The sequence below is a fragment of the Engystomops pustulosus genome, chromosome 2, assembly GCF_040894005.1.
Source record: "Engystomops pustulosus chromosome 2, aEngPut4.maternal, whole genome shotgun sequence".
NCBI lineage: Eukaryota > Metazoa > Chordata > Amphibia > Anura > Leptodactylidae > Engystomops > Engystomops pustulosus.
Window position 1 is genome coordinate 149,099,580 of NC_092412.1, and position 26,183 is coordinate 149,125,762.

Below are 26,183 nucleotides of genomic sequence, written 5' to 3' on the forward strand. Positions count from 1 at the left end.
GGGCCTATAGTGTCAGGGTCCCCCGGCATCCAATATTCCAAGAATATTGGAAGTACATTATTATATACATATTATGCTGCACATATTATAGAATTATATATATATATATATGTATATGTATATATATGTATATATATATATATATAATCAGTGCACGTCTTCTGCAGTACACAGTATAAATTGGCAACTCATATGTCAGGCAAGAGGGAGGGGACAGTAGAATCTCTTATCTCTAATTCCTGCCATTTACTTCCCCCATGTGGTCAGCTGCTACTGGGACAAATCTGAGTAGGTATATAAATGTGTGAACATACAAATTTGTATATTTCTGATGGCATAGGGGGGCCTCATGCAGAAGTCTGCCTGTCTTTCCTAGTTACGCCCCTGTTAGTATAATTATTAAAGTTGGTTTTAGAAAAGAAGGAGGCCATAGAAAACAAATATACGTAGATTATCACAGTCACAGTGTCTGGATCTATGAGGAAGTGTCCCTGGTTTATGAGGCTTGATTTTGATGGTAGTTTTTCTTTAAATACCAAACACAGCCTATAGGCAAAAAAGGTGTTAGTTACAGACAGAAATTGGCACAGACTTTTTAAAAAACATTTTTATTAATAATTTTTGGGGAAGTTCTTTCATTTGTGTGTTATCTTTTTTTTTTTTTTTAAACAACAACAGATATCTGTGCTATAAGAAACCCTTAAGGATGCATGGACACCCCAAACACAAGAGTGGGGAAATATCCCAAATTATAATACCCCCAAAACTCACCTAGCTTATAAATAGCTTGCACTGAACATCGTTACAATGTTCCCATTGAATTACACATAAATAAATATTTACAAAAGTCTCTGTTTAACAAGGGCAGAAAGTGGCATATTCTCTTCAGTGGAGCTTCCAGTCTTGACAGTGCTTGCCAGCAGGGCTGATGTCTGCTGTTCATGCAAAATGGAGAGTATAGTGGTGAAAATCACGGCATCTTGGAGAACATTCCGCCCAGTACGTTGCTGTCCCAACATTTGGGGTGCAAAGTAACATGTATAGAAGATATTTATATAGTCAGACTTTCAGATCAGTAGGTCAACTCTGATGGTCTCATATATAAATAGGAAAATGTATGGCTCTTCTGTAGGTAAAAACTATTTTCTGGCAGTGACATATTCTGGAACACATATTCTACATATTGCAAGCAGCATGGATACTTTTGGCTGTTGAGATTTTGAGTTCTTCATCGGAGCAGTTTATAAATGGTGCCTTCAGAGGCTTTCCCAGTATAACCACTTCTTTGAATTAATCCTATCATTCCATATTAATCTTATTAAACAGGAAGTAACTCACACTCGAGTAATATTTTAGTATGATGAAATATTGCACATAGATGAGCTCTTTAAAGCCTACTTTTCTCTAATCAACACTGTGGTTTTATGATACACTGCTTGGTTGTTTATATCCCCCTCCTTTCATGGTTTTATTTGCTGGAAACATCCTAACACCCTAACATGGCAGGATCCCTCCACTAATAGTTTTTACTCAATATGAGTAAAAAGTAAATTGAGAAGAGCTAAATATCTCGATTCATTCCATCAGCAAAGTTAGAATAATCTGGAGTAGCTGAGGATTCAATTACTGACTTCCAAAATAGTGGTGTACAATAGAAATGTCAATTTATGTCTTTGACCTATATGACCTTAATGCAAGTAGTTCTACTGGGGGGGTTACATTTTGAAGAAGGTGGGACATATTTAGAGATTACGTCTGTAGAATTCAACCTGTTGTTTTGCAACGCTTCCAGTGTGCCACTTAAATAAATAGGTCTTACGGGGGAGATTTATCATCGAGCTCAGCTTTCATTTTATAAACAGCCATGGGGATATGAAAGCAGAGCTCTGTATAGTTGTCATGGGCAACTAGAACAGTTATTCTCTAAGAGAATTATGATAAATATCCCTCTATGTGTCTATGTGTACTGTGGATGTGGCTATAAAACTTTAAGAGTTGTTTACTTTGGAAGAGTCACATTGTTCATTGCATGGATGGTGTGTTTATCATATTGTTACTATGTAGTAGCAAGTACAAGTTATTTTTGCTGTCTGTGTGCATGTAATATTACTGAAAGGTGCAAGTAATGTAATGTAATGTATCTTCATATCTTCCACAAGTACCATGATATTTTGAGGTCTGCTCAGTTTTCTCTCTCTCTTTACAATATGGATCCACCTTACAAGGTATATCTGTAACTCTGTGATATGAAATCATTCTGCCTTTACACATTAGTTTCCACCACTGGGACTTAATCTTGGTTTCCAAGAGATCTATCTTACTTTCAAGCCCTCTTCAGGAAGGTTATATTGGATTATTTCCTATGTTTAAGTTCTTTCTCTGTAGGTTTGGAATCCCCTGCAGAATGCCCATTCCCCGTGCTGTTCATGAAGATTTTATCCATGCCTTTAAGAGACTCAAGTAGGTAGTTCTGGAAGGCAGTGAGCGCTGCACATATGGCTGGTCCTCCAAAGCCATGAGTGATTAGACTGAAGTGAGTCAAGCAGCTCTGTACTCCAGGCTCCAGGATAATAGATGGACGGCTGTTTCCCAATGGAGAGCGATCCTGGGCTAATAAGTCAGAAAACTCTTTACAAATCTGCCTAAAATGTATAACTTTGTATTAGAAAATGGCATGTCCATTAAGTACATGAAAAATAACTGCATCAAGAACATCGACAATTACCAACACATTCCATAGTTTTACTACAAACCATTTGCTGTCCGGATTTCACCGACCAGCCACTGTGTAAAGGAATAGTGATATATGATGCAAGGAGCCCCTGCTTCTCCTATAAAAACAGGTGTGTTAAACTGCAGGGAAGCAGGGACTCCTTGTATCATATATCACTGTATCATATATCATCCTCTGCATTGTGGTTGGTCTGTAAAATCTGGGGAGCGCATGGTCCATTTTTCATGGACTGACCATGGCTGTGTACCATTGGATTAACTGTAAAGATCCATATCCTATACATATTTTGTTTTATGTCGTGTGTTTTTAGTACCGTATGTTTCAGATTTTTTTATGTCTGTAAATTAGGTCATTATGTAAATTGTTTAAATGTTTGGTTGTGACAAACAAAATTTTCCTTAGGGGATAATAAAGTATTATTATTATTATTATTATATGTTTAACCCCTTAACGCTGAAGCCACTTTTCACCTTCCTGACACGGCCCATTTTTTCAAATCTGCCCTGTGTCACTATAAATGGTTATAACTTCGGAACGCTTTAACATATACAAGTGATTTTAAAATTGTTTTCTTGTGACGCTTTGTACTTCATGTCAGTTGAAAAATTTTGGTGTTTTGTTTTGCATTTATTTATGAGAAAATCAGATGTTTGGTGAAAATTTGGAAAAATTCTTGATTTTCGAACTTCAAAATGTTCTTCTTTTTCCATACATAGTCATAACCGCAAAAAAACGTAATAACTAACATTCACTAAATGTCTAATTTATGTGGACATGTTTTTTTATGCATACTCTTATATTTGTAGGATGTTATGGGCCTTTGAACGTTAGGTGCGATTTTTCACATTTTCATAAAAAACGCTAAATCCTGCTATTGAGGGACCTGCTCAGGTTTTAAATCACTTTGAGAGGCCTAAATAAAAGTAAAACCCCATAAATTACCCCATTATAGAAACTACACCCCTCAACGTACGTAAAACAACTTTTATGAAGTTTATTAACCCTTTAATTATTTTACAGGGGTTAAAACAAAATCGGATACAATTTTGAAAGTAAACTTTTTTGGCTAAATGAATGTGTTTTTCAAAAAATTTACAAATTCTCAGTGGATAAAATACCAAAACGCTCCACAAAATTTGATACTCAATCCCTCCGGCGTATAACAATACCCCATATGTGGTGGTAACCTGCTGTATGGGCACACGCCAGGGCATCGAAGGGAAGCTGCGCCATTCAGAGCAGATTATGCATTGTCACTTTTTATTGGCTATACAATCTTTATTTTTTTGGCAATTTGGACATATAAGGGCTTATTTTTTGCGACATGAGATGCACTTTACAAATAATTAATTTTCGTGGGTCATTAGCTTATTGAAGAGATTTTATTAACTCTTGAATGTATGGTTGAAAAGAAAATTGTCAATTTTGGTTTACTTTTTTTTCGTATTTTTTGGGGGTCGTACACCGTACACTAAAAATACTATATTATCCTTATTCTATAGGTTATTACGATTATGGTGATACCTCATTTATACAGTTTTTCATTTATTTTTACAATTTTACTGGATAAAAACTAATATAGAGGAAATCTCATTTGTTTTTGCATCGCCATCTTTTCGGAGACGTAACTTTAATATTTTTTGGTTTACAGAGCTAGTTTTGGGCTTATTTTTTACAAGTTGAGTTGTTCTTTTCAGTGGTACCATTTTGGCGCACATAACTTTTTTTGATCACTTTTTAGAACATTTTTGTGTAGAGATTTTATGAAAAATGTACATTTTTGGCGTTTTTTACGGGTTTTGTTTTTACAGCGTTCACCGAGCGGGTCCAGTAATGTTTCTGAGTTATTGTACGGATTATTACGGACGCGGCGATACCAAATATGTGGGTTTTTTTGGCGATTTTGTGTTTTTTTCACTTTATTGCATGTGTATAGGGAATATTTGTGTTTAGGGGACTTTAACTTTATTTAATTAATTCTTTTTATTAAAAAATGATTTTATGTAGTGTTTTTAACATTTTTTTATTAACTTTTACAGGTTAGCTTGAACAAGTGATCCACTGATCACTTGTTCAAGCTCTTCTTCACATTACACAGTGTAATACAGATGCATTACACTGTGTAATGTAACACACTGAGCATGCTGCGCATGCTCAGTGTGTTACAGCCGGGTCCTGCCAGAAGGCACGGACCCGGGGCTGCGATGGGAGCAGCGGACCCCCCCGGTAAGCGCCGCGGGGGGTCCGATTCTTCTCAAATGCCCCTAGCACGCCGCGGTCATCGCGACCGCGGCGTGTCAGGGGTTAACACTCGCGATCGGAGAAATCTCCGATCGCGGGTGTTAGAGGCGGGTGTCGGCTATAATATATAGCTGACACCTGCAGCTTCTGGCGCGGGCTCCGTTCTGGAGCCCGCGCCAGAAGCATGACGTACTATTACCGCACTTTGCGGGAACGCACCTCCCGCCATGCAGTAATAGTACGTCAAATGTCGGGAAGGGGTTAAATTATCTTTTCTAAGGCCACATTATATGTTCCTGGTCCCTAGAACAGTTTTTTGCATTAATCACACATCCAGGGTGCGACAAAAAGGGCGGAATGGTGGAATATCTCGTGAAAAACACATGTGATTGAAAAACTAAAAAATCCCAAAAAAAATTTTGTACAGGAGGTTTTAATTTTTGTAAATGTATGAAAACATTATAAAACCTACACAAATTTGCTATTGCACCGACCGAAAGAATAAAGTAGACATGTCACTTGGGGCACTAACTGAAAGCTCTAAAAAAAAGCTTTCAGTGCATGGCATAGAATAATAAATACTGTCACTATGAAGTGCAATTTGTTGAAAACAAGACCTCACAGAGCTCTTTACATGTAAAAATAAAAAAGTTACAGATTTTTTGAAGGTGGGGAGTGAAAAATGGAAATGGAAAAACAAAAAAGGGCCAGTTCGTTAAAGGGTTAAAATCTTAAATGGGAACCCTTCTTATTTAAATTGCAGATTTGGATTTTTCCAGGAAAAACTACATTGATTTGACCTTGGTCTTTTTCAATTTTGGTGACACTGGCACTGTAATTGGCAAAAAAATCGAAAATGGTGCAAAAACGTTGGAAAGGGGAATATTTTGATAGACATCAGATCCAAAATCTGAAATAGACGGATGCAATATTTTTCTCAAAGCTATTCAATGTTACCAAATTCGAGCACTTAATCTAGAGCATTCAATATTTGTAAACTTTGTAGCCAGCAAGAAAAATCCCGATCTTCAGAGGGGAGGAGACTTCAGTTAATCACGTTCTCCTATGAGTGAGAGGCAAGGGGACTCAAACCAGCAACCGAAGAGAACAGGAAACTACTACAGTCTACGTCGTTCCTAAGTTAAGCTGAATGTAGCTTCTACATAAGAAATTACACTCCCCCCACCTCACCCGTGGGAGTTGAAAATACAGGGTCAACTTTAGCATAATTGGATAGATTTTTAAGAAATATTTGTCAATTATTATTTTGTTTTTTCATGTGTATTTCTCTAGATATCCCCATTTTGGAACATTTTTTTTCCATTTTGATTTTCTGCCTTTACAGCTGAAAATGTATTTTTTGCTGGGGAATCCGAATCTGCGATAAAAAAAGAGGGGGTTCCCATTTAAGATTTCCAAGGGGTAGGGGACCTTGTTTGGTATTATTGGATAGTTTAAAAAAAATAAAAATAGACAAGTATATTTTTGGTTTTAGCATTTTTAGCAGTCTTTTTCCAAGCTGAACAAATTTTGTTTGTTTTAGTCTCTCATTCCACTTTATCTAGTTGTGTTATTTTCCGACCCTCTCTAACTCTTCTATAAACCTTTTAAAATGTGGAGGCCTACTCTAGATCCCATATTCAAGTTAATATGCTACAAAGGGACCTGAGATTTGCATTCCTCAGTTTATACATCCTAAAATCTTAATTGCTGCTGCAGCTGCAATTGAGATTAAGTATTGACATATTCATGTTTATACTTTTACTTCATAAATGTAATTTTTCATTATATGTGGTAGTAATAGATATCCACTCCATACCCTTTAGTATTATAGTCATTAGTTAATACTTACTTTGTAGCAAGAAGCATGTTTTTCCGTGTGTGGAGCTCAGTAGGATCAGAATGTTGTCTACATAGGTATTCTGCAGCAGCTTTTGCTGGAAATTCTGTCTCGCAAACATAGCCAAAATCTCTGGCTAGATGGACAGCTTCACCTTCAAATGAGAAAAATCTTATGAGTACCATATTATCAAGTCCCATCTAAACCAATCCCTACATCTAACCCCCCACAAAAAAATAATACAAGTCAGTCTTTTGTGTTGGCATATTTACATTCATTGGAGGAATTTATCAGGCCCTGGTCTTCAAAATTTTGGTTAAAATGTCACAAAAACAATGCTTTAGAAATGTTGAGCAAGTTATAGTAACACAAAGTTGAGCTAACTTTAAAACTTCCCCTTCTTATAAATCTTCACCATTGTGTGTTAAAGAATATAGATATTTGCATTAGTGCTAGGTCATTACAGCACCAATTGTAGGGAACTTTTATAAATCATCAAACTAACCCATTCTGCAGACCTTAGCTAATTCATTATAGTTTCACAATGTGAACTTTCCTGGAGGGACTCAGCTTGCCCTTGTCTGGTGACCCCTAAGTAACATCATCATCAATGGTGCGGTGTCATTGAGGTTAAACCAATCCTTCTCTACATATGAAGTACTATATTTATATAATATTCAGTTTTACTCTCTGTTTATCTCTTTTTATTCTTCACAAACTAACTACACATGATTAAAAGTAATTCTGCATATTAGCCCAAGGCACAATGATTTGCATAAACACTGAATGAAAGAGAGGACATATTCTGTCTGCTGAAAACTGCTGTTGATTAGGAGACTGGTGTCATAAACTAAGCGGCTTTCATATTCTGCCCAGGGTGCCACAATGATAGATTAACACTACACTGTCTATCTTGCACACCACTTCCTCTGGAACTTATAGTTAAAAATTATTTACTAAAAAAAATGGGTGATCAACACTGAATAAACTATTCCTTCACAGAAAACTACCTGAGAAATGACAAATCAGGTTTTTTACTACTTTCTGCTAAAGTCTGAGCTGTGACTCTATGCTAAGAAAAATAAGAAAAGTGGCTATAAAGTAAGGACTGACATTTCCCTGTGATAAATAACTGATCTCAAGCTTGTTCCAACACAATAAGGAATGTGAAACTGTCTAAAAGTTAGACAGTGTAAGGTTACACTAGACAGTCTTAAACTTTTAAAGAGTATCAAAGTATCTCATGCTGAATGATCGCTCACGCTAGTCTAGACTAACTCGACTAAGCAGAGCCAGATTAGGGCTGCATTCACATGGAGTTATGCCCGCCCTGCCGTAGCCGGGCGGGCACACATCAGGAGTTCTGGAGAGGAGGAGAGGTGAGTGCTGCTAACCCCTTCCCTCTCCATACAAACTAATGCTGCATGGAAGTTCTTTTGGCAGAAGATCTTTTTTTGCAGCCATGGTACTCACCGTTGCCATAGTGCCAATGGCGTATATCCGACCGGCTGGATATATATACATATATATATGTTAATCTGAATATACTCTAAGACTGCCGTGGGCCTTGGGCAGTATGAATATTCCTACACTTCCTACATATGGTACAAGAATCTAGCTTCTTTAGGAATTGAGGATGTATCCCTTCTGCCTGCCTTCAATCTGCAATTTCAGAGCTCTTGTGTACATGTGTATAGAGAGCAGGAACATGTGTACACCGATTTTATGGGTGAAGGTCCTTCTAAGTATAAAACGTTGTAGGTAGTTTGGGTGGCAATGGGACCCCAGAATGCTTGGGTCCCGGCTACCACCCAAACTACCTATATTATAATCCCCTACTGCGGCTAAGTTTATGCCATAAAAAACCAAAAAAATGTGATGCCAAGCACATTTTACTTAGTATTTCTCAAATGAGAAGGAGTAAAGATGAGTCAACTTCTGAAGAGAAGACTCAGGTTTCCTGCAGGCTGTCAGTGAACCACGCCTACTTCTTTAGATTGACAGCTCAGTGTGTCTTCAAATCTCAGCCTGAGCAGACAGATATTTATATTTATATTTGACCCATGGTATTTCTTACCTTCAACAAGAGAAGTCAGTAGAGTCACATTGGCAGCTTTACGTCTTCCAGCTGGCAAATTCAAACCAATTTTTTCCAACCTCTCCCGAAGACAACGACCCCCATTCTTTGATTTTGCCCTGCAAACAAAAAGATGTACCTGTTAAGAAAGCTAAATATCACCTCGTACATATTATTAATTTAGACTAAACTCATAAGGACAGGGTTAATAAACAGCATTCTACAGTTTTTTTTAAATCAACAATAAACTTTATTAAGGACACTTTGGAGATACAATTTACAGAACAGACAAGAACAAATAATAATAAATCAGATCCTTTTTACTGAGCCTGGACAATCCTTTTGATTTAAACCTCACAGTTTTTCTTTAACAGTGTTCAGCAATAGTCAATTTATAACATGTAAGATCTTCATTATGAATTTCTGGCTAAAATACCCATTTGGTTACACACATTTCAGACTATCTTCAATGGTAAAATGGCCTGCACAGGTATTTAAGTAGTGGGTGCATTGTGATTGTGTCGCACGAGACCCTTTTCTTGGTGCAGCGACCAATGCGACACAAATTAAGGGGGGTGCCATCGGACAGACGGACTGATTTGGACTGAGCGCGGGATTTAACTTTCAAATTGTGTTGCAAGCCCAAGCACTTAGATGCACCACTAAATAGATGGTGAACTCTGTTGGACCTGAGCGCGGAAGCGATACATTCATGATATTAGGCGCACAATCTTAGTGAATCGCGGCAGAGTGCATTAGAGTCGGATAATACACTCTCTGTGAACTCCGGTGACCGGGTAAATAAATGTGCCCAAAGGCTTCAACCTACTACAAATTACATTTAAAGGAAATCTACCATCAAAATCCATCATGATAAACCAGGGACACTTACTCAAAGATTATTGTGGTAATCTTCTTATATTTTTTATCCATGGCTTCCTTCTAAAATCAACTTTTGAATTTAGGCTAATGAGCGAGAAGGGCTCTGGGGTGCATTACTGGGGTCCCTCCATGTTGAAGCTTTACAAGTTGTTACACTGTCTCCTATACCACTCCTTCAGCACTTCCTCCTTCCCTCCGCATGTTGTAATCTCACAGCAGCAGAGAAAGTTTCAGCTCTGCTATCATCCCTCAGAGCTCTTTGGTTTGGTTAATTAGCATATTTTTAGGAAAGAGGCCATGGATAACAAATATAAGAAGATTCCCATAGTCACAGAGTCTAGATGTATAAGCAATGGCAGTATTTTAGTGTGACAGTATATGAATAATATTCACTTACCTCCTTAATACTCCTCCTAGCAAAGAAGCATTAAGACACTCAGGTGGTGACAGACGTCTCTGGACCTCACCCACTGTGACCTTGTATTTGGAAGTGGAACTGAGTAGAGACAACCTTCCGGGGACAGAACAGAACACCTCATTTGGATTTGATACACCTCCTATGAGACCTTCTTTATTCAAACTGAGGGAGGACATCATGCTGCTGCTGTTTTTGGATGGCATCGGAACTGTGGAGTAAAAAACAGATTGGGAATCGGTCAGTCTCTTCCTCAACTGGTCAAACATTAGATTAGACTATTTATACATGAGATGTTCAGATATGTATACTGGATAAATGAATGCATTTGTCATTTATTCTGTCGTTCCTGTAATGTATTGCAGTTAAGCAATATTTTTTTCTACAACCTTGAATACACCGTATACATTATAGAGAACATATACGTGCACCATTAGCTTTTGGAGAGAAAAGGCCAACCCTGCTTGGTCCTATTCCTACTGCCAGTGAGTAGGAACAACTCAGTGCATTTAGGCATGTAGACATGGTCAAGACAATCTCCTGCAGTTCAAACCGAGCATCAGTATGGGGAAGAAAGGTGATTTGAGTGCCTTTGAACGTGGCATGGTTGTTGGTGCCAGAAGGGCTGGTCTGAGTATTTCAGAAACTGCTGATCTACTGAAATTTTCACGCACAACCATCTCTAGGGTTTACAGAGAATGGTCCGAAAAAGAAAAAACATCCAGTGAGCGGCAGTTCTTTGGGCAGAAATGCCTTGTTGATGCCAGAGGTCAGAGGAGAATGGGCAGACTGGTTCAAGCTGATAGAAAGGCAACAGTGACTCAAATCGCCACCCGTTACAACCAAGGTAGGCAGAAGAGCATCTCTGAATGCACAGTACGTCGAACTTTGAGGCAGATGGGCTACAGCAGCAGAAGACCACACCGGGTGCCACTCCAAGAACAGGAAACTGAGGCTACAATTTGCACAAGCTCATCGAAATTGGACAGTAGAAGATTGGAAAAGCGTTGCCTGGTCTGATGAGTCTCGATTTCTGCTGCGACATTCGGATGGTAGGGTCAGAATTTGGCGTCAACAACATGAAAGCATGGATCCATCCTGCCTTGTATCAACAGTTCAGGCTGGTGGTGAGGTCATGGTGTGGGGAATATTTTATTGGCACTCTTTGGGCCCCTTGGTACCAATTGAGCATCGTTGCAACGCCACAGCCTACTGAGTATTGTTGCTGACCATGTCCATCCCTTTATGACCACAATGTACCCAACATCTGATGGCTACTTTCAGCAGGATAATGCGCCATGTCATAAAGCTGGAATCATCTCAGATTGGTTTCTTGAACATGACAATGAGTTCACTGTACTCAAATGGCCTCCACAGTCACCAGATCTCAATCCAATAGAGCATCTTTGGGATGTGGTGGAACGGGAGATTCGCATCATGGATGTGCAGCCGACAAATCTGCGGCAACTGTGTGATGTCATCATGTCAATATGGACCAAAATCTCTAATGCTTCCAGCAACTTGTTGAATCTATGCCACGAAGAATTGAGGCAGTTCTGAAGGCAAAAGGGGGTCTAACCTGTTACTAGCATAGTGTACCTAATAAAGTGGCCGGTGAGTGTATAAAAAAAACATAGTTGTGAAGATGAAGATCATTCTATTTGTATATGCTTATATATTATACCAACTGTATATCCATAGGGCTAAATAAAATAGTGTGGCAGAATCAGTAAGGTTCCTTTTAGGGAAACTGTATAACAGAGGCTGCAATGGAGCAAACATGACACAATAACAGTGAGTTCCAATGATGAATGTTTTGCATTTTGCATAAATTGCATAAGAGTTACATTTTATTTTAAGAACTAATATGGAAACTCACAGTACTACTTGCATAAAAGTATTGTGAAATAAAGGCAGCAGGGGGAGGCAGTTATAATACAGGGCCATTGTACAGGAACAGTACATGGGCCCCTTATTATCCCATATCTTTTCATAAAGCATTATTCCTGTGTAGCTCTGACAATATGTTATTACTTGATTGTAATTACTTGACATGTAATTCATTAGCTCTGGCATTTACATACAAACTAGTAGACAATAGGAAGCATTACAAGGGGAATAAGGGGCTAACTTAACTATTGCACCCGAGTATCTCTGCCCATATAATTATTTCAGAATCTGGAAAGTAGTGTAGTAGTCAGAGATTTAGTAAGTTGTCCTGTCGTTTGATTTGCAATTTTCTTATAGAGCTACCAATAAGGCTGCTTATCTACAGAGGCAATGTCTACATCTGATATGACTGATCACTGAAGCCACAATGGGGGAATTTGTCATATCTTGTACACCAGTCTTCTGGCATACAAGCCATGAAAAAGTTGAATTTCCTGGAGCATGACAGGGAATTGTGACTTATTTTCCCCCTATGCCACTGGCATGCCTTGTGGACTCGGAGTGGGCCCCTACCCAGCTCATTAACTATAGACAAGAGCCTGGCACAAGTTTTAAAACAATTCTAGTACCTTGTGAAGAACTAATCCAGGCTGTAGCCTCTTAGTATATCCGGCACAATGTATGTTGGTGTGGGGAGTATGGTGATTGTCGCACAATGTAACCAGTCATAATAAATTCTGCCATAATCTACATTTACTGTACTACTCCTATCCTTTTGCTACCAGAGATTCAGTCATCTGTCTGGATGCATGACCCAAATTAGACATTTTATCAGTTACCAATGACTTCGAACCAGCACTGATAAGTATGAGACATGGATAGATCAGATGTCACTATTTGCTGGCACTTTCTGTAGATATCCGCCTGTCTTGATAGATTTAATATACCGACACAGACTATGATACATACATTACTTTTGGAGAGCCTGGTAAAGATTTAGAATTGGATTTATTGGATATTTTAAACTTAATATTAATATTTTGCGGCGATTACAGCTGCAAGATCCTTGGGGTATCAGGTCTCAGTTTTGCACATCGAGAAACTGAAAGTCTTGTCCATTCTTCCTTGGAAAACAGCTTGAGCTCAGGGAGGATGGATGGAGAGCTTTTGTGAACAGCAGTTTTCAGCCCTTTCCACAGATTCTCAATTGCATTCAGGTCTGGACTTTGACTTGGCCATTCTAACAGCTGGATACATTTATTTGTGAACCATTGCATTGCACATTTTGCATTATGTTTGGGATCATTGTTTTGTTAGAAGATTAATCTCCATCTCAGTCTCAGGTCTTTTGCAGACGCCAACAGGTTATCTTACAGAATGGTCCTATATTTGACTCCATCCATCCTCCCATCAATTTTAACCATCTTCCATGTCCCTGCTGAAGAAAAGCAGGCCCAAACCATGATGCCAGTAAGGATGGTGTGTTCAGGGTGATGAGCTGTGTTGCTCATATCGTTTGGCATTGTGGTCAAAAAGTTCCATTTTGGTTTCATCTGACCAAAGCACCTTCTTCCACATGTTTGGTGTCTCTCTGGCGGCTGGTGGCAAACTTTAATCAAGACTTTTTATGGTTATCTTTGAGAAATGGCTTTCTTCTTGCCACTCTTCTATAAAGGCCAGATTTGTACAGTTTCCTATGGATAGACTTTCCCACCTCAGCTGTAGATCTCTGCAGTTCATCCAGAGTGATTATGGATCTCTTAGCTACATCTCTGATCAGTGTTATCCTTGTTTGAGATGAAAGCTTAGAGGGATGGTCGGGTCTTGGTAGATTTGTAGTGGTCTGATACTCCTTCCATTTCAATATGATCGCTTATGCAGTGCCCCTTGATATGTTTACAGTTTGTAAAATCTTTTTGTATCCAATTCAGCTTTACACTTCTCCACAACAGTATCACAGACCTGCCTGGTGTGTTCCTTGGTCTTCATGATGCAGAAACCTGAGGCTTTCACAGAGACTTCATTACACAAAGGTGGATTATATTTATCATCATCAGTCATTTAGGACAACATTGGATCATTCAGAGATCCTCATTAAACTTCTGGAGTGAGTTTGTTGCACTGAAAGGGGCCAAATAATATTGCACACCCCACTTTTCAGTTTATTCAGTTTAGGTTTAAATATCCAATAAATTCTGTTCCACTTCACAATTGTGTCCCAGTTGTTGTTGACTCGTCACCAAAAAATTACAATTTTAAATCTAAAATGTGGCAAAAGGTAGAAAATGGGGCAAAATACTTTCGCAAGGCACTGTATGTAGCTGTCAGATTAAAACCTCAAATATTGGTATTGGATATCCACAATTAATATGAATATACTGGGATGTTATAAATCTTAGTATGTCTCATTATCCAACAATTACATAGAAAGATACAACAAAGTGCAATTCAGTTTCCTGTAACACAGACAGGTGAGCAGGGATGATGCAAGAACAATATGACAATGGATAAGCCAGCAATTTAATTGTGTCTGACAATTATAGGGGTTGTGATCTAATCACTAAGGGCTCTTGGGCAACAGCTACACACATTAAAGAAACACATTTCCCTGAAATGAAGGAGGAGACACTTGCAATTGATAATTTAAGCTGTTCTATGAATAAGAATTACTCCAGGATTAAACTTACATTTGTTTCAGAAAAACAAAGATACTTATTTCTAAGGTATAATACAAAGTTTACTATTATCATCTGGACTATTGATTTATGCAATATGGTTAAAAGTTAAGATACACTTTAAATATGTTTCATTCTCATTATTTAGAGATCCCTTGTGAATTGCATCATCTTTTTAGAAGTGAAAGAGATTTGGAGCAGGCCAATGCTTTTCGTTCACAGTAACCTAATGTCATATGGTTGTAACATCCTACTGCTGCAGGCTACAGTGATCTATAGTAATGTAATGTCATACAAACACACTTTAAACACAGGTGCTGAGGGGTTGAAGGAAAGGGTACTCATGGGACCAATGCAATTTCGAGTTCCTGTCTAATGTTACAATGGTAACTAAATACGGTGAAATGATGTGTTTAAATATCATGTCAGATAGAAGCAGTTAATGTTGCACAATGCATAAATACATATAGCGCTTCTTACTATAAAATGCAGAATAAAGAGTGAATTATGCTTTTGTCGGAGGATTGTTATTTTCACCAGTTTTGTAAAATGTGTAGGTTATTAACGGCATATAACAACACAGTTAAAGTGACTGCTCCAATGAGTCACATATCATCATTTCCTCTATTCTATAGTCTTGTGTAGGGTTTTATTACCTTAGTTACTGTCAATTTCATCTGGACTAATCTGAAAGATATTCATGTTAGTTAGATGCCGTTGCTGACAGTAATAACTGTTAACAGTGCTGTTTGTTGGCCAGAAGAATGAGTTTTATCCACTTATACAATGTTTTTAGTGATCACCCTATAAACTTTCAGCCCTGGAAATGATAGTGTTAACAACCTACACTGTTTGATGTTTGTTACTGATTTGCAGCCAATTAGCCAAGAAGCACTGCCTGGCAAATTTCCATAGGCCTATGACTTTAACTCTTAAATTCCTATAGTATATATTGTAGATGCAACAGGAGGTTGGATTTTTTCAGAATGAACAAATTTTGGGTTTTGTGTACAGCAGGACCTCCTGGAAATGCCTTATATAGATGGATGCCTTTGATTTTTACAAAGCCATCCTATACTACATGATAATTATTATCAAAATTATGAAAAGACTACAACTTATAACACAAAATTAGAATATAGTAAACAAAAAGGAAAAAAGTTGTTATAAAAAAGCTTTTTATACCCTTTCTTTACTGACTAACAGCTACATTAGTTATTAAATATAAATGAGTTATATACAAATCTAAATTCTGAATATCTGAGAGACAAATCTGCTGTAATCCATCCCCTCCAGCCATCCATTACCAGTGGAATTTTTCCATCCATATACATAATAAATTGAATAACAATGTGTGTACATTCAGCTATTACAGTAACAGTATTGCATATTTCACATGCTGGAGGGGTTGAGCAGGCAGATACATTACATCAGGTGCTATGTGCGCTGCTCTAATTGATAGATCTTGGTCCCAAGAGTTTGTGTAATGTGAGAAATAACTCCCCTTCTCTCTGCTCCACTATCTCCATTGCTACATCTGCCATGGGAGGGACTCTGACTAACAAGGGGCCATAAAGATGCAAGTACATATATTACTAGATGCTAGATATTCTGAGATAATAATATATACTAATGCATGTGAGGCAGAAAAAGCACAAACCCATGATATAGCCCAGTGACCACCAATTATACATCTTATTTTCCATATTGTAAAAAGCTGTAAAATATTTCTTGGCAGATAAATTTTATGTGACAATAGTGTATAGTAGCATTGCTGGACATTTTTACTTCAGTTACCCAGTGTGTACTCCATTTACCTTAATGTAAAAACAGATGTTTCTCTAAAAAATATATGATTTTCATTTACTTTTTCCACTCACAGTACACATAATTCAGGTGTGCATTCCATGGTGGACTAGATGGTGGGCTAAGATGCCAATGTGAACACGCTTATAGTAAACTGAATATTGTATGTTTAACATTTTGAATATATTCAGCAGCTATGCAATCCACAAGTTTGCATCATAAAACATTAGGCAGAAATAAATAAACTGAATGGTTGTGGATTTTATAGCATTGAAGAGGATGTCATCTGCAATAAGCATGTGTAAATTGATATATGCTGATTATTTAAAATCTGCACCATGTGTCAATTTATGCTACAGGAAAAATCTGTAGATGAGTGCACATGAGATTTAGTAATGTTATTTACTATGCAAGTACAGTACTATAATAGACTACATTCCTAAATTGTGTGAACAAACCTTTAAAGGGGAATTTGAGAAGAGAAAAACCGATTTAAAATGCTGCTAAATAAATGACCAAATACTCACCTCTCCCCAATCCCTAGTTGCTCAGGGAACTGCTGGACTTTACTTTCTCATGTGTCATCACACATTCAAAATGGCTTCAAAAGCATTTACTCTGTATTTAGAGACATTGGAAAGTAAGGGCCAGCAGGACCTGACAGCATCTGAAAAAAACTACACATGAATGAAAGAATGTGTTTTTAGTTGCCACCTTTTTGCATTTAGAGAAATGTTTGCTTCCCTGGGACTGCTTTTTAGAGTAGGGTCGGAATCACCAAAGGTTAGGTTCAACAAGATTGCAGGTGGCTAACCCTCAGTGGTTTACAGTATCAACCTAGTGAATGGGATTTACACAAATCTCATCCATATGCATTAAAGGAACTGCATAAAACTCTTGTTTTAAGCTGCAGCATGTCAATAATTGCAATGCAAAGGTTGAAGGCCAAGGCCGCTTTCTCCTTCTCAATAACTACTCTAATGGGTATGACTAAGGACAGCTTTTGTCCGAAACGCATCACCTGTATTTTTTCTCTCCCTTTACTCTCGTGATGTCACATTTTTAATATGTAACCAATAAAGCTCTAAAGAAGATTTTTCACTTTTAACAGTTGCCTGTGCGGATTTCCTTTATATTTTTCTCTATTGTTGAAGGCCAAGGCCTGTGACAAAGGATGATCAAATGGAAACCTGTCCTCAACATCAATTGACAAAAATAGTACCTAGCCTAGCAAACCATCAGGAATTGCATTTATTTTCCCCTTTATGCTAACACCACACTGAGGGATTGTGGCTGGGATTGAAACCTCAATGGTCCCTAGTTATAGGACTTGGTGTACAAATATATGCCAGCGCAATCAGCTACCCTATACATCATTAGACCAAAGCCTCCTGATGTATCTGGTGGCACCAGAAGGGGTGGGACTTTCATCATACACCAATGCACAAAGCGCCGGCGTATGATAGATGTCCCCCTTTTGCCTAGACCCACCCAAAAGGACATCTGGACTAATGTCTACCTCATGGTCCTTGAATGTACAACAATTTATGTACTAAGAGACAATGATTATATGCTCTACACTGCACTTTTTATCACCAATTGTGATTGTATATTCATGGATATGACATTTAAAATACATAATCAGAAAAAAAAATATTTTTATCAAGGAATATACACTTAATCTGTGTGTAACCAGTAAAAGCATATCCTCAAACAATTGCATAATATGGGCCTACAGACACATGAGCTTTGCCAGACCGTAAGCTCGTAATTCAGACTTTATCTTTATCAAAGTTCCCTGATGTCTGCCCAGGACAAAAATCCTTCTCTGCTCCTGATAATTACTACCAGATCCATAAACCAATTAAACACTTTATAAAGGAAACTTAAAGTCTCCCAAATATATACACAGCTTGCAAATTGTGTCTATCTGGCTTCATTTATATACCATTTAAAATGCATTTGCTTAGTTATATTAGCGTTCCTAATACTCTAGCTCATGGACTCTTTAGACCTCTTCTGTCTTAGATACTATAATGCATGCATCACATGCATATACAATAGGCATATCTGGGCACATAAATTGTGTAGCTGTTACAGAATAACCAGAATCCACTACAGCAAATATACCATAGTGCAGTGCAGCTAGCCAGCATTACAGATGTTAGTCAGCGAACCTGTAAACATATGCGGTTCATACAATGTAAGCCAAGAATGACTTTCAAATTGTTTTTGGCCCACACCACTAAAATCCAACCGATTAACTAGACTTGTAAGATTCCTGGCACATTGCATAGCCAAAACGAAGGATACTTGCTGCCTGCTCCAGGCCTGTATTCCTACATTTCAAAATCTAGTCTTAAAGAAATGGACTTGGGGTATCTAAATGGATCAATGGAACTACATCTAAGAAGCCAGACTATTCTGCCTTGGCATAAGTAGGGTTAAATAGTCAAAAAGAACAGCCATTTTCCTAGCCTCTACTAATCAGCTCTCTGGAAGTCCTTAGTTGTGACATTGTTAGTGGTTTATGAGGCAGTAAATGCAGGGGAACAGAGGGGAGGATTTGGGGATATGAGACTGGTCTCCCGTAATTAGTTTTAATAGCAAAATCCGGGACTCTGTGAGAGGCCGGAGGTTTGATCATAAGGCTGGGCAGGAAATTGAAGCAGACAGTACAGATTGGAAAAGTATTCCCCAAAATCTTGAGCCTGTAAGCACACAGCAAGGAAACGAAGCAGTGACGAAGCACCGACACTGCTGCACTCTACATTCCAGGCATGTCTTGGTATTTTACTGTAAAGGCCATTCCATAATCAGTTACATACATTTAGCTCCAAGAAAAAGAGGACAGGAAGGAGGGACTCTGGGTCATCCTGAATGTGGGTGTCATATGTTCTCAAAAACTCGCATGTTTATGTTTCTTATTTCCCTATATACATTGATACCCCCAAGTCATTGACCAATGAGAGCTCACCAAAAACAAAATGACCAAATACAACAAAACAAAATTGTTATAAGCAGAGATATGAATTAAAATAAAACTTTAAACTCTAATAACAGTATACATAAAAATGAAAATAAACACAAATATGGTGGATAAAATAAACTAGTATATAAATGCATATCTGCTGCACAGCCAACAAAATAACAGTATTATATTTGGATGATGATTCTTCTTTGACAAATAGTATAAAAGCTTTAGGACAAATTTATGTATGTTTCTTCTCTTCTAGGAGACATTTATTACGTTTGATCACAACAGACTTATAGTGACCATAAGACGACATTATTAGCTTTATTTTAGCATCTATAGATTTTTCCTGTGACATAAAAACTTACTATAAAATTTTTGACAAGTTAATATCTCAACTAAAGTCCCATATTTCAGTAAAATACATTTAGAGAAAATACAGAATAAAAAACATGTTATCAAATTAATATCAAAAATAGTATAGTAAAATGTATAGAAAGATGTAACCCTTGTGTACAATATACATTATATGTGCTACTGCTACCACTCCTTTACTCTACTAATATTAATCATAATTTTATTTCATTACATTACAGGGATGATTCTGTAAGTGTTTTATTTGGTAATGAAGTTTCTTGTGAAAAGAAGGTTCTAATGCCTTCTACATCTCTTCTTGTTTACAATATTTCAGAAATAATGAGTGTGTATTATTATTGAAGAATCAGGTGATATACTATCAATTGCAGATTCTACTTGTAAAGGGAAATTATCCATAAAGGTACATTACTTCAGCCTGACTGGTCATCTCTGGTAATATCAGTAGAACACTTACCTTTTTTGATGACAGACTGGTCCAGTAAACTGATACCTGACTCATCCACCACCTGGTCAATAAGGAGATAGTGTAAATGTATGTTTTTTTCCATAAATTGTGAAATAATATAAACAGTACAAGTATATAAGAAGGGAAGATAACTGGCAATGTAAAGTTTACATAAGAATGCACATACCCATGCAGACCAGTTTTGCAGGAGAGTATCTATTTACCATTGTTTGTGATATTTATAATATACATTAACATATTCATAACTGATAAATACCCATAATTAAAATAACCAATGAATAGACCTAGCAAAGGATCTGATAACACCCGGAAAAGCAGAAGGGTAATAAAGATGATTATGTGATACCTAACACTGCTACAGCTGTGCACAGGCTATGCTATGCTTTAGAATGCTAGTATGTCTATTATTATTCTGGTCAATAGGTATATGTACACATAGTTCACTCCCCCTTTCCAACCTCATGACCCCCTCTCCCTCATATGGCCTGGGATGTCGGTATGCTATACAAGTATCTACTCACTATAAGAAGTTTTGACACCTGAATTCTGGTAAAGATTATGATTTCCTTGGTGATAGGATAAAAACATACAGTTTCTGGTTGAATAAATGTATTTCTATAAGGAATTAAGAATACTTCCCTTAACTCAACATATAGCAACAGTATCATATATCTGTTTGTCTATGAAATGATTACATACCCAAGTTATTTTAACATAGACAATCCCATATAAACATATCGCATTCTTCTTATTAGACAACTACTGCAATTTTTTTTTAATAACGACTGTTTTAAATGTATCAATTAAAGTTTTTTTGTTAATATGATGATTACATCCTTTTAAAGAAAAACAAACTTAAAAATAGATTTTCTATAATTTCCCGTAGTTTATTGTAGGTAAGTAGAAAACATAAATATCAAAGTGTCGTTGTATGAAGAAATTTTTTTCGGAAATATAGATTTATAGACGTCAAGTACAGTATTCAACAATTACTAACTCAAATATGAGAAATGATCACATTTTAGGACAAAAAAGAAAACTAAAGGATGCAGATAATCATCCCAAAATACATAATATGCTAACATGTCCAAAATAACGAACACACAAGTTACTAAATAGATGTAAGGGAAAATGTGCCTTAGTATTATATGTGTAAATACATAGCAAAATGCGAAAGAAGAGTGAAAGCTAGAGAGATGAAATAGACTAATAGATTGTTAGATAGATCGTTGGTAGGTAGATAGATAATTGGTAGTTGGGTAGGTAGATAAGACTGGTAGATCGAACAACAGATAGATAGATAGATAGATAGATAGATAGATAGATAGATAGATAGATAGATAGATAGGCAGATAGAACACTTGATCGGTAGATTAATTATTGGTACATAGATATATACTTTGTTACTTTGTTTCCCTCAAACAAAATGATAATTAATTATAACGGGAAATTATAACTGCAAATTCAGGGGATATGAAGCTAACGTTGTGTTAAATGTCGCATTGACAAAATGAATAGTCGGTCCTGATATCTTCAGATGATAAATAAAATGAAATAAAATACGGTACGTGTGAGAATTCCTTTATAGGAAACAATATTGTATAATTGGCTACATTTGTCTCATCCCCTTGTTTCAAAAACTGAAAGTTTGTTTATTTCGTTGTGCTGTGCCCCAGGGCTTAGCATGAAAGTAGTCTAAGGAAAATGTGCTCAAAGAGTTAAATGATTTTCTGTAAATTCCCTAAGCAATTAGATAATTATAAAGAAAGGAAGGATGAGAGCAATAGAGCAACACTACTGCACACAATCTACAATCTACCGCACTACGCAGAGTTCACTACACATGCAATGCGATATATACTTCTACATGTAAAATAATACACACCATACTTTCTACAGCAATACACAGAGTACACAACGCATACTTAGTAAATTACTCAATAATATACGTACTCCTGTACATAATAATACAGGACGTATTCCTACATATATAACTCACACACATTCAATACAGGACATACTCCTATAGTTATAATTCAAACAAATTAAAAAAATAGGTATACTGCAAACAAAAGAAAAAAATGTATACATATATAATAAAACAGCTTGAAGTTTCAAACTACTTGAAGGAGCTAGCACCCACAGTAACAGTTATTTATTTATATATACGTACAGTACATATCACATACAATACCAGTCAGATTTTTACAGACTGTTCTTCTGAACGTTGTAATAAAACACGTTTGAGAATATACTTGTACATGTGTATACCTCACTTCTATATCATATAATGTTATAGAACAGAATATAACTGATATTTATCAACTACTACATACGATATAATCTTAAAACATGTCTATGTAGTATTGAACCATAATAAATTGGACCCGGTATCTGTGGCATTCCTCTAAAGATGAGCATTATTAGATTATATATTATCCATTACTAACCACCGGGCAGGGGACATTATATGCTGCGTTTATTACTAGTGGTAAGTAGGGTAATGTGAACACTGTATCCCCCCACCATGTAACATGCTTATATACGGTTATGCTCTTGGCTATAGGTCTTGTATCCTTACCTGCATGTCTTCTATGTTGTGATGTGACAGCGCATGTAGAGACAGGGCACTCTCTGCCAAGCTGTGCCCACCATCTCCCAGCCCGGACAGCAGGCGGGGAACCCCCCCATAGTCCCTTCTTGGGTCCAGACTGAGCCCCCTGTGAGCCTGAGAGAGCAGACCTGCGTCTTCCTGGCGACTTCTCTGCGTGTGCCATGCCTGCTGCTGGTGCTGATGAATTGGGTTTATGCCAGAGTAGGGGTCTCCCAGATGGGGGTATCCAGGCTCCTGGGTCTGGGAGTAAGACAGTGGAGGCTGTGGGTACGGAGGAGGAAAGTAAGGGGGCTGGAAATCAGATGCTGGAGTGTGGCAGAGCGGGGGAGCTGAGGAGTATGCCCCCTGGTTCAGCGAGGAAAGCTGGGACAGGCGCCCACCGCTGGCAGCTCCATTCAGGGCATCAGAGCGCTCCTAGAACACGGAGGAAGATAGGATTATATTATGAGCCTGTCTGGGTCCAGAAGCTGACAATCTAATCACATCCCACTCTGTCACCATATATAGTCACATCATCCCAAGACATTTTTACTGCTTATAGAACTTTCTTAACTGTAACAAAGCAAGACCATATATAGCACATAACCTGTAGTCATAAAGCAACTAGTACACTAAAAGCCACCAATAATAGGGACTTCTTATGTCACCATCACGTCTACAACACTTCAACCTATCTATCCCTTCAGTATCCATCTTTCTATCATAGTGAATCATGCATCTGTGTATGACATCCTCTCTGGCTTCATCCTGTCAAATCTCAAAAGTAAAATTAGAACATCACAAAACACCAATTAAAAGCAGCTGCCATCTGATCATGTTGGCCCTTCCTAAGTAAATATAAATATGTATATAAAGGTAGATAGAGAGATAGATAGATAGATAGAGAGATATCAGATAATAACTAGTTATTGTTTCAGAAGTCACCCACTACTCACCATGGCAGAGTATGCGTGGACTAACATGTGGGCAGCGGAGTTGGCAGCAGGGTCCCGTAAAAATGGATGAAGAATAAGAAGATCTGGTGAGAATGTGACTACAGGTCTTTAGGATCAGAGACAAGGAGCTGTATCCATAGGGATGAGTCTAGTACAGAGGCTGTTCCCGAGTCCTCCTGCTCCTCTGCACTCTCTTTCTCTGAGCCTGAGGCATCTCCATACACTCCAGATATAGACGCGGGAGCGCGCCGGGGGGTCAGGAGCGCGCCTTAAAGAGACAGCGCCGCGGATTTCAGCACCCCCTTCCCATGTAGAATTTTTATTTGGTTAGTCTACGGTAAGCATGTCTATACAAAGGAAAAGGGGCTGATTAACCCGGTGATCTAATGGCTAGGAATGAGACATTGCTGGTAGTGTAAATATTAATTATTATATCCTTTTGTTACAATTTATAATTAGAAAATTGCCATATAATGGATTTTTATGCCATTTCCAAGATAATTATTTTGTAATCTATGTATTATTGATATTTTTTATGAAGATATATTCCACGACTAGGATATAACTAAACAAGTATTTATTTATTTATTTATTTAATCAACAGTTTAGCGATCCCATTCTTGCAATGCCTCCTCTGTAAGTAATGTACCGATCGCCGGAGGATAATGGAGTCAGCATTGTATTTCCTAAACAATGTTAGTGTAAATCTGTGAAAGGAAACCTCAGTTAACATGTCAGTGTATGGTGGCTGGATACTCTGGGTTAACATATTTGTCCTTCCTCTGTGCTGGGGATAGGGAATCATCTGGTCTGAATAAAACAGATGCAGATCTGGGGCTGACACAACCACAAAACATCCCAACAGTTACTGTAAATTGGGCTTGAATCAGAAGAGACGTAGGAATAAACTATAGAGGGAGCAGGGTACATCCCGTCTCTTATTGTGGTGCTCTTAGTAATGATAGACACATAACATCTCACCCTATAGAACTGAACTGAAAACATATGCAGAACCTCAGGCCAAGACAGAAATTAACATAAAATATATGTATAGCTGTGAAGCCCTATAGACATTAGATGTCATTAGATGTGACATGCATGTCTGACACAGATATGCTACCATACACATATATGATATATGATATATATATATTACATACTTTATACTGTTTATGAATGAGAGAATACAGGATATTGCAGCATGACAGACAATCAAGTAAACTGACATCTTGATGCATAATCGGGACTTTGATACAACCACTCAAGATGAAATTCCGCCATGATGGCAAGAATAGTGGAACTAGGCTGGGGGAAAAGGGCAGGCTCAGAAATTTCTATAATAAATATTTATTTAACTAGCACCATCATATTCTGCAGCACTTTACAGATCATGGGGTACATAAACAAACAACATAAGATTTTACAGAGCCATAACATGAATTTTGGGGATAGAGCAATATGTAATAAAAATATTTTTGTATTAATAATAGATGGAAGTTGGAGAAATATAAGAAATTATAGGAAGGAACTCACAAAAATGCTAACTGATGAGCAATAAAAGCTTCAATTTGTGAAATTAGCCCAAATGATATTACAAAAATACAAAATTATGCAGAACACATGGTATAGCACAATACAGAGCATTTAAATAAAAGAAAAGGGCAGTCCCTTTTCTTTTATTTAGATGCTCTGTATTGTGTATATACACAATAGCTAAATAATGCAGCCCTTTATTACATGCAGTATTAGTGAAGGGATATAACTTATAAGGAATCATTACCACAAAGCATAAAATGCAAAAACAATATTACATCAACCTCCCTAGTAAAGTAATATTGCCAATATGAGGAGCTCAACACATACTCTTGTAAACTTGGCTGATCAGTTGCCACCCCTAGCAATGGCATGGTTATATGAAGCAATGGGGATAGGAAGAGTGCCCTGCTCACAACAACTTACAATCTATGAGATATGTCCTATGTGAATGCAACTAATTTTCCCTGTAGTCATAAGGCAATATTTTAATGAATCCTTATATCAGAATGGAAACTTACACAGAGAAAAAGTTTCATGGAAAGATGCACCTCTATGGTATCCTGGATCCAAGTCTCATTTTATTAAAAGAGGAATTTTGCACCAGTATAATGGACAAGCATCATAGTTCAATTCACACCAAATTACACCTGCTGTCAGTGGAGAGTTGGAAGGGTTTTATATCCATGGGTGGTTGGGTGGTCCTGCAATTGGCAGGTTTGA

The 26,183-nt window shown here is 37.4% G+C and overlaps 1 protein-coding gene across 3 annotated transcripts in view; it reads right to left on the bottom strand.

The window, feature by feature from the left end:
• Window positions 1–628: 628 nt before the first annotated feature.
• Window positions 629–26,183, bottom strand: part of LOC140118667 (transcription factor AP-2-epsilon) — a 64,071-nt gene continuing 38,516 nt past the window's right edge. For 2 of the 3 annotated variants that reach the window (XM_072136849.1, XM_072136850.1), the window contains exons 8-13: window positions 22,960–23,406; window positions 20,367–20,418; window positions 10,172–10,400; window positions 8,893–9,011; window positions 6,828–6,969; window positions 629–2,642 (exon numbers count right to left, since the gene is read on the bottom strand). In XM_072136849.1, the coding sequence (XP_071992950.1) occupies window positions 2,354–2,642; window positions 6,828–6,969; window positions 8,893–9,011; window positions 10,172–10,400; window positions 20,367–20,418; window positions 22,960–23,406 (1,278 nt within the window). In that variant the 3' untranslated portion in view covers window positions 629–2,353. Of the gene's footprint in view, window positions 2,643–6,827; window positions 6,970–8,892; window positions 9,012–10,171; window positions 10,401–20,366; window positions 20,419–22,959; window positions 23,407–23,927; window positions 24,137–26,183 lie in introns of those variants that run through there. The other variant, XM_072136852.1, reaches the window with a different exon arrangement.